This window comes from Lupinus angustifolius, chromosome LG12, assembly GCF_001865875.1.
Source record: "Lupinus angustifolius cultivar Tanjil chromosome LG12, LupAngTanjil_v1.0, whole genome shotgun sequence".
Lineage (NCBI taxonomy): Eukaryota > Viridiplantae > Streptophyta > Magnoliopsida > Fabales > Fabaceae > Lupinus > Lupinus angustifolius.
Genome location: NC_032020.1, coordinates 16,827,352 through 16,837,131, shown reverse-complemented (window position 1 = coordinate 16,837,131; position 9,780 = coordinate 16,827,352). Strand labels below are relative to the sequence as shown.

At 29.8% G+C, this 9,780-nt stretch overlaps 1 protein-coding gene across 1 annotated transcript; it reads left to right on the top strand.

Moving 5' to 3' along the window:
- LOC109361490 (plant intracellular Ras-group-related LRR protein 6-like) lies at positions 4,897-9,247 on the top strand. Its single transcript, XM_019606956.1, has 3 exons — positions 4,897-5,369; positions 6,663-6,832; positions 8,292-9,247. Exons 1-3 carry the CDS (start codon positions 5,169-5,171, stop codon positions 8,980-8,982), a joined length of 1,062 nt encoding a protein of 353 aa, XP_019462501.1. The 5' UTR covers positions 4,897-5,168; the 3' UTR covers positions 8,983-9,247.

The window sequence follows — 9,780 nt, the reverse complement described above, 5'->3', positions numbered from 1 at the left end:
TAATACAAATGAATGAAAAATAATATACTAATTATATATAAGTATTTATCACAATAATGTATAAATATAAAACTTTTATATTAAACCTACAAAACAAAATGAAAAAAATAAGACTCAACTACGTGAAAGTAACATAAAACTTATTAGGGGGTCGAATACAATTATTCACTCAAAGTCATCATATAGTAGTAGATTATAATGTTTATAAAATTTTATTTCTTACTTTTTTAGGACAAGGAAAGATGTGATTATTTGATGTTTGTTCTGAAAAATTAAGGTTTCCAGGTCGACTTTGGCCGAGGCGAACGGTAAAGGGTGTCAGTTCCATAGCCATAGTTTGTTTTAGATGTATGTTTTTTCATGTTAAAATATATTTTGAACTATATTTTAATATTTGATTAATATTGTATTATGCTAGTTATAGTTCGAGTTAGTTTTAGTGGTTTTAGTTAGTTAAGATTTGTTTTCCATATATAAATATTTTATTTTTATTATAAGCTATTATTCACTCAATTCATTCATTTTTGTAATGAAAATTCAATCATTCAATGAGAATATTATCATTCGTTGTTTCTCATTTTTCATTCTTTAAGTTTTCTTTCATATACTTCTTGATTCATCAAAAAACTTTATTTTCATGACTCGTACCAAATTCTAACTTCTCTGTTTTTTATTTTTATTATCCATTTTTAAATTGTTATAGTCAAACATAAGATGAAGGAAAGTGATGCCTAATTTGTGGATTATTTGACATTTTAATGGCCTTTTCACAAACCTCAGAAGATTACTAGAATTTCAATAAAAAATCTACCCTGATAACGAATAATCTCTGTGAAGCAATGAAACAAAATAAATTAGTGTATGTTCAAAATTTCTGTGATGCTTGTTGAAAGGGAGAGATAGATATCATGCCAAACTACCCTCTTCATGCTTGTGCTAGGATCGGTTTACAAGGATCTTGTGTGTTGTATAGATATTCAAAATCACAGCATATTATCATGTTTAAAGTAATCAGTATATTCCCTAGATAATAACTAATATTTTATTCGTTGAATCATACATGTATATATATTTCTAAAAGGTGTACCTTAACTGAAAAATTATGGTCTTGGTGTACATTTTAAAAATATTATGAAATTGGTGTAACTTTTTAATAATCGGCATCACAGTTCTTGATTCCCCCTTCTTTAGTTTTCTTCCCCCCAAAATAGTCAACATGGATGGGGGAGTTTCTATATTTTAATTTTTTTCTCTCTCTCCCCCCTAAATCGGCATTGGGGGAGTTTTGTATTTTTTTTCATTTCTCCCCCTTAAATCGGCAATGGAGGGAGTTTTGTATTATTTTTTTTATTCCTCCCTCATAAATCGGCAATAGGGGGAGTTTTGTATTTTTTTTTCCATTCCTCACACATAAATCAGTAGGGAGAGTTTTTTGTTCTTATTTTGTTTTATTCCTCTCCCCCTAAATCGGCAATGAGGGGGGAGTTTTCAGTATTTTTATATTTTTGATTCCGTGAGATGTAATCATATATATACCCTTAAACTACATTATCTTTCCACAAAAATTTATGTCCATTCTGTAACAGAGTAAACTTTGTTTGAATTTTCTTTGAGTAAATTTTCTTTGTAGAATTGCCAAATTAACAATAAGGTCTGAAATGAATGACGAATTTAATTTACTATGATCTTGGGAAATTAACATAGATACACAACTGTGTGTTCCACTAATTTTCCTAATCTCATAATAATCGCGCTTAACGTTATAAAAAGCTCGAATTCGCCAGTTACATCCTGCACCAAAATGTTTACATTTGACAATGTATATGTTCGGTCTAGACTGTGCAACAACATAGTCGAATGGATTTTTGATATGAAATTCTCTAATTGCATTTATTGTGGCTTCTTTAGATTCAAATCGCATACCAATAAATAAACCATTATCAATAATATCTGTTAAACTAGTTGTATGTCCAAAATCACGACAACTTCATAATTTGTGTTCAAGAAAAATGATGATGGAGTAGTATATGTCATACTACAATATGAACCATTATCAAACTGAACCTCCTCGTCACTACACATTTCAATTTCTTCTTCATAGCTAAAATCGCTAACAATATCTCTCACAATGACCATCTTCATTTAACAATTAATAAGATTAAAACATATAAACTTATAAGAATGAAATAAAATATAGTAACTAAATGATATACTAACTTCTACAAAGAAAATCTACTCAAAGAAAGTTCAAACAAAGTTTACTCTATTACATAATGGACATAAATTTTTGTGGAAAGATAATGTAGTTTGGGGATATATATAAGATTATGGCTCACGAAATAAAAAATATAAAAAAAAAACTCAAAACTCCCCCTCATTGCCGATTTAAAGGGAGAAGAAGAAAAAAAAATAAGAACAAAAAACTTCCCTATTGCCGATTTAGGGGAGGAATGAATCAAAATACAAAACTCTCCCAACTGCCGATTTAGGGGGGAGGAATGAAAAAAATACAAAACTCCCTCCCATTGCCGATTTAGGGAGAGAGAGAAAAAAATTAAAATATAGAAACTCTCCCCATGTTGATGATTTTGGGGGAAGAAAAAAAAGGGGAATCGACAACTGTGATGTCGATTATTAAAAAGTTACGCCAATTTCATAATATTTCTAAAAGATACACCAAGACTGTAATTTTTCGATCAAGGTGCATCAGACAAGTAAAATCTTCGGGAATTATAGCTACCCCAATCATATATGATAATCCTATATGTATCCATTGTCTCAAACAACATTCTGCCAACATGAAAAGATATATAAATTGACAATATATGACTTTTATATGTTGTCATAATATTATTTATTGTCTATGTTTAATTATTATTAATAATTAAATGATAATCTTGGATAAATATTCCACTATTTTGTCAAACCTACAAAACAAAATTAGCAAAGACTCAACTAGTTGAAACTAACATAAAACTTATTAAAGGGGAGAATTGAATGCATTTATTCACAACTTAGTACACTTAAAGACAAAACAACATAAAAATACGTAAAGTCATCATCTAATAGTAGATTATCATGTTATATAGTTCAATTTCTTAATTTTTTAAGGGTATGTGAAGGTACTGGATATATTTTTTATCAGCAAAGGAGTACTGCAAGGAAGTCATAAAAGTATTTATTAAAGTCTAAAATTAATCTCCTTGAATAAGAAGTTACTCACATCAGGTTCCTATGAGTATTTATTCAACAAATATTATAATATCTAATGTAAAAATTTATATAAAGTTAGTACATCATATATCATAAATAATAATATAACAATATCTTACAATGTCAATTATACATCTCTTTCTCTTATTTTAATCTACAAATTTTATGCCCATGAATAAATGTGTCGCTGGTATATCATAAATGATAAGGTAGTATTATCAGCATATTTGTAAGCTACAAGTACCTTTCCATGGACCAATGAGACTATAAAAGTATAAACATTAGGATTTTTATACTATCAATATAATGATTTAAATATAGTTATTATATATATAATTTATATTTTGTTTCTCTTTTAAAATTTGAACACTTGTTTAGGAAATGTTTATTTTTTTTGAAAGAAACATTTATTTAATATCAAGTAGAAATGGATTAGCAAATTTTATTGTGTGTAGGTATTATTAAAGATAGAGAATGATGTAAAATAGAAATAGATTTTTATTTCCAACTTGGTCCAACATTTGAACAACTTGACATTGACATTGAGAAGGCATATTCGCGGGTACCGTAATATAATACGGTAGGAAAGTTTTTGTCTCTGAATTCAACCTGCTATCCTTATTTTTCTTTCATGGAATATTACAGTGTGATAACCTACATTTTATTTTTTTAATAATAATGTATATTCTGTATTTAAGTCTTTTTACTAACTTTTATTGTTAAGTTCCATAGTTTATCTCATTTTTATTTGCAATCATGGTTATTTTAATGTGGATATGAAGTTTAAAGCTAACATCACCCAATGTTGTTTTAGTGCATAACCAACACCATGAAGACACCCTTTACTATTGGTGAACATGGCTTTAGGTTGAGTCACATGGAAATATGGAGACAAAGAAATAGTTAAAATATTATTTTTAATATATGTATATTAACTCTACACAACAAAAGTTATAATACAAATGAAATAAATTTCTAAGATTTTAGTATTTATATATGTACCGAAAATATAAAAGTTATATTCCCTGTTATGAAATTGGTACGTAACACATAGCTTATGACCCACCTTGGATACTAGAAGTTCATATGATAAAAAAATCAAAATGCTTGAAAACAAATTGTGGTTCGTCAGCCTAGAAATTCAACTCACGAAAACTACCGTAAACAAATAATTAATATTGATTGAAGATTGTACGACACTCTTTAAATTATCATAGAAGTGTAATATTTATATCATTTGATAATATAAAATTTATATAATTAGTACATTAACAACCATTCATTTGTATTATTTATATTGAAAAATTAATTATAATTAAAAGAATATAATAAATGATACAACAAAAATGTAAATAGCTCTTATTGCAGCATAATGTTTTTTCTTATCATATATATATATTAATATAAATATTTATATGCAATCAATATATTATCTATCATTTATATATTTTTAAATAATGAATAATAAATATTTTATATGTATTTATAAGGATTGACTTTATCAAAGTGGGGAACGTGGCCACGCAACCCAATACTACTAAGTATACGGTTGATGTACTTGAAACATACGTCACCAAGCAGTGGTCTTACATCACTCTCCCATCTTTCTTCCTTCTTATCCGTACGTCCTCTCCTTCTTCTCTTTTCCCATTTAAACAACAACAACTCTCTTTCTCTTTTCTCCATTCAAACTTTCTCACCCTTTCTTTCCCTTCCTTTCTTTTCACATTCACAATTACTCACACCCTTCCCTTCTTCATCAATATCCCTTTTTTCCCTCTTTTTTTCAACATTTTAATTTTGTTTCCAACTCCTATACATCATCAAAATATCTCTTGGTCACGTAAAATGGTGGAAAATAGGAGATATTAAAAGAAAAAGAAAAAGGACAATAGTTGTGATATATATATATATATATATAGATCATTATATATAAAGTACTATAATTTAGAAAGATGATGTACGAACAACAACGGATTCAGCAGCCGATGCTGAAAATGGATATGAGGAAGAATACTGAGAGAACATCGAAAACCATAGAGGAAAAGAAGCTTGAAATATTGGACCTTAGTGGTATGTCTTTGGAGTCTCTTCCTAGCCCTTCTCTCAATTTAGCTACCATTTGCAAGTTGGATCTCTCTAATAACAATCTTCAGGTATGTACATATATATATATATGTATATCCTTTTTTTTATAAGCACAAATTTTATGCAAAATGAGTAAACTACGACGGATAATCCATTTATATTATATAATGTTTTCAAGTTTACAACATGCCATTCTCATATCCTAGAATTTTGATATCAATGGTATTTTCTTCAAGTTTACAACAACATATATGTATATATATTCTGGGTGTAACTATAGTTTCAGAGTCTGAAAATGGATGCTCTCTCTCTCTCAATGGGGAAAGGGATTAAGGGATTGGAGGCTTAAAAAATAATGAACATTTGGAGCACATAATATAATATACATGGGATTGTTTTTGGTCTAGTTAGAATCACCTTCCTGCCAATATGTGTACATCTAAATATTAGTAATTAATAATTTTCTGATAATATGTTTATATATTGTAATTTTGTAAATAATATTGGTTAGGCATGATTATTGTGCCCCAACAATCAAACCTCAATCCACTGGCTAGGTTCAATTTAGACACCATCATTATACATGTTGAAAATATATTTAAAGTATCTTACATAAGTTGAATAAGAAATTACGTATTAAATAGCACCAGATATGCACTATCTAGAAATATTGAATATTGATAACCCACCATGAAAAGGTCAAAACTCAAAACGAACTTTGGTTTTCTTCTGCACTTATATTTCCCTTTTCACACACTTATCAAATGTTATTTTAATGTATACTATAATATAATATCTTCTGGTTGTATTTAAGTACTTACTATTACCATACGTTTTTCTTTGTAATTATTTTAGTATTGATGTTGCGTATATATGTTTCTTAAATCCAGGTACAAACAAATGTGTAGGTTTCATATTGTTGAGCCCGAGCTACTTCCCAAATAAAATTAGTTACTTTCTTAATGTGTCCAAGTTCTCATGTAATATATATGCTCATCCTTGGGTGACGTAGTACGATCCTTAATAAATATCTGATTTATACTCAAGCAAAACTAAAGATACGAACATATATACTTATTTTTGGTCAGCAAATACGGATGTACTATAATTATAAGTTTAGTACAAAAGACAAGAACATGTTATGGTATGTGAAGGAATACACTTAGCTATAGTTAGCTATTAATATTGAATATTATGTCTTTGCTCTCAACTCTTGTTACATCTATCCAAATTCATAACTTATATAATCTGCATTTGTTGTAAAAATATGGTGTCGGTAATTAAACCACTTAAAAAATGTCTCCAAGCTTCAAGAAATAAATAGATTTAGTTTTAATTATATTTGATTAATATTGTAACAGAATATTCCGGAGTCCTTAACGGCAAGACTGCTGAACTTGATGGTTTTGGACGTACACTCCAACCAGCTTAGGTCTCTACCAAATTCTATTGGCTGTCTCTCTAAGCTTAAGGTTTTGAATGTCTCAGGCAACCTCATCGAATACCTTCCAAAAACAATTGAGAATTGCAGGTTCACTTTTTACCCCTCTTTCTATGTTCCCTTATTAATAATAATTTACTTCACCGTTGTTGTATTTAAAATTAAGAACTTGAAATTGAACTCCATTTTCACCATGGAGCAAGGATTTAAGAAAAGGACAAGGTTATCTCGTGCTGTATAACATCATACAAATATGAAATATGTGGAGAAAGAGGAAAACAACAAACAAAAAAGATTATTTTGATAGAAATTGCATCCTTGTTCATCACCCCCTACTTTTTGTTCTGGTACAAGTAATACCATTTCTACTCATAAACAGCTTATTAGGTTCGAAAAAATTAAAACAGCTTACGTCGTTAGTCAGACAAAACAAAGTGCACGAAACAGTTTCAAACACTTGAGTATGCTATGCTTTTTGTATATTTCTTTGTCTATTATTGTATTGACACCTGAAGCATCAAGATACGCGCGTGAATCATCAGATCTCATCTTTGATTACATTTTAAAGCTTAATGCCACAAGTGATAGGGGAAATGGTGTCAACTATATACCTATCCCTGCCTAGCACAAAATAGCATAATATTTTATGAAATATGATATAATTTCTTTTCAAAGCTTATAAATTATTCATTGAATTTGAATTACTTATTTTTATCAGATTGAAACTGAATTACTTTTTCAATACTAAATATGTAACTTAATTTCTAGATAAAAGTAGTATAATTCTCAGTTTCGTAATTAATTTGAGATTTATTTTATAGACACTTCAGATAGTTTAACTTAATTATAAAAAGGAATATATTTTTATAATTCTTTTAGAGCCTTTTACATAGAATTTATATTTTGAAAATAATAATGAATAATTAAATGAAACAAGTCGTGCTCGCCGCCCACAAATATCATAGGCTGCTATGTATGGCACATAGTGCCATAGTGCTAATAATTTTTTTATTAAAAAATTCCCTTATTTTCTTCGAGTGTCATTATAGCTGCATTTGGCTTCTATGTTAAAAAATAGAAGGTGGGGGAATATAAAAAAAGGTGAGAACAAAGTCAATTAGTATTTTGATAATTTGGTTGAAAACATTATAGCAATTCACATTGGATACAAACCAAGAGCGAGGACTAGACTCTACGGCAATTACCAAAGAAACTTCGGCCGTATCACGAGCAATAGTCAAAACATGTTTTTTACAAAGAACTCTCTAATTCAAGAGCATAATGTATTCACGTTTGTATGTTTGATATAGACCCGTGTTCTTATATCTTAATTTTAAATCGTCAGATTATAATATGTTATAAATTAAAAGAAATCAACCCATACTTTTGCACATATTTTGTTATAAGCTAAACTAGTTAAGAAATAATAGTTTTTGTATCGAGTGATTCAAGTTTCTTTAGCTTGAGCAAAGATGGTACTTTTTTATATTGATTGCTAGTTTAATGTAACTAACATGAATATGTTGTATGAACTTTGACCAATGAACAGAGCCTTAGAAGAACTGAATGCAAACTTCAACAAATTAAGCCAGCTTCCAGACACAATAGGGTTTGAGCTCATAAACCTGAAGAAGTTATCAGTAAACTCCAACAAGCTACTCTTCCTTCCTCGCTCCACCTCTCACTTAACCACTCTGAGGGTCTTAGACGCTCGTCTCAATTGCCTAAGTTCTCTTCCCCAAGATCTCGAAAATCTCATCAACCTCGAAATCTTAAACGTTAGCCAAAACTTCCAATACCTTGATTCTCTACCCTACTCCATAGGTCTCCTCTTATCTTTAGTTGAACTAGACATAAGTTACAATAAGATTAAGTCCTTACCTGACTCCATTGGGTGCCTTAAGAAACTTCGTAAGTTAAGCGTGGAAGGGAACCCCTTGGCTTCGCCACCGCCTCTAGTGGTGGAGCAGGGATTGCATGCGGTGAAGGAGTACCTGTGTCAGAAGATGAACGCTGGGCATGAGAGCCCGACAAAGAAGAAGTCATGGGTGGGGAAGTTGGTGAAATATGGGACTTTTAATGGACAAGGTAGTAAAAATGGAGGCCGTGAAAGAGATCAAGAACGTGAAGCTTTCATCATGCCTGAGTATAGAACTATTGATGGTCTTGCTTCACCACGCTATTTTGGAATGTTCTCACCTCGTCGCCTCTTTTCACCTCGTACTTATTTCAACAATTGAAGGGTAATATTGTGTTTTTACTCATTACATTGTTTAATTAGTGATGATATTAGTGTGAGTTATAGTTATCTGTGTGCTTGCTTTACCAGTTGATGATTACGTTGTACTTATATCTTTGGAAGTATATGTAAATTAGAATAATAGCTCATTTTGTTTCATGGGTATTGAATTAGGGTCTATTAGGTGAATTACAGTTAGTGCAGGTGAGATATTATAGCTATAACTTGCTTCTTGTATGAAAATAAACTTCATATATTGTGGTTCTGGCCAATGTGTTATATGCCTACTTAACTTAGCTTGTTGAATAAATTAATGAGAAGATAGTCTATATACGCCTACTATAAGAGTTTTTTTATTTTATCTTTCATGTGTATTATCATATACTCACAATATAAAACATTTACATAAAAAGTGTATAAATATTAAACTTTAAAATAATATAGCAAACAAAACAATTCGGTTTCAAGAAAATGACGCAATTAGTCCTTAATTAGAAAATAAAAAGTGACAACCAAAGTGGCAACATCGTGACAAGTGACAACAAACTATGTTGGGTCTGTCCATTATAGCTAGCTTATACAAAGTAGATGTGAGGATTACAAATTAGGTGTATACACTCATATAATGCATCTTGACTGAAAAATTATGGTTTTGGTGTACCTTTTAGGAAAATTACAAAACTAATGTAACTTTCCTGGAATCGGCAATGGAAATGTCGATTTCAGTTTTTTTTATCTGACTCCCCCAAAATCAGCGGGGGAGAGTTTTATTTAAGTGTATTTTTCCCTCTCTTTCCCA

Coding starts and splice junctions, on each gene's coding strand:
- LOC109361490 (XM_019606956.1), top strand. CDS start 5,169: ATGATGTACGAACAACAACGGATTCAGCAGCCGATGCTGAAAATGGAT. Junction 5,370..6,662: donor TCTCTAATAACAATCTTCAG/GTATGTACATAT, acceptor ATATTGTAACAG/AATATTCCGGAGTCCTTAAC. Junction 6,833..8,291: donor AAAACAATTGAGAATTGCAG/GTTCACTTTTTA, acceptor ACCAATGAACAG/AGCCTTAGAAGAACTGAATG.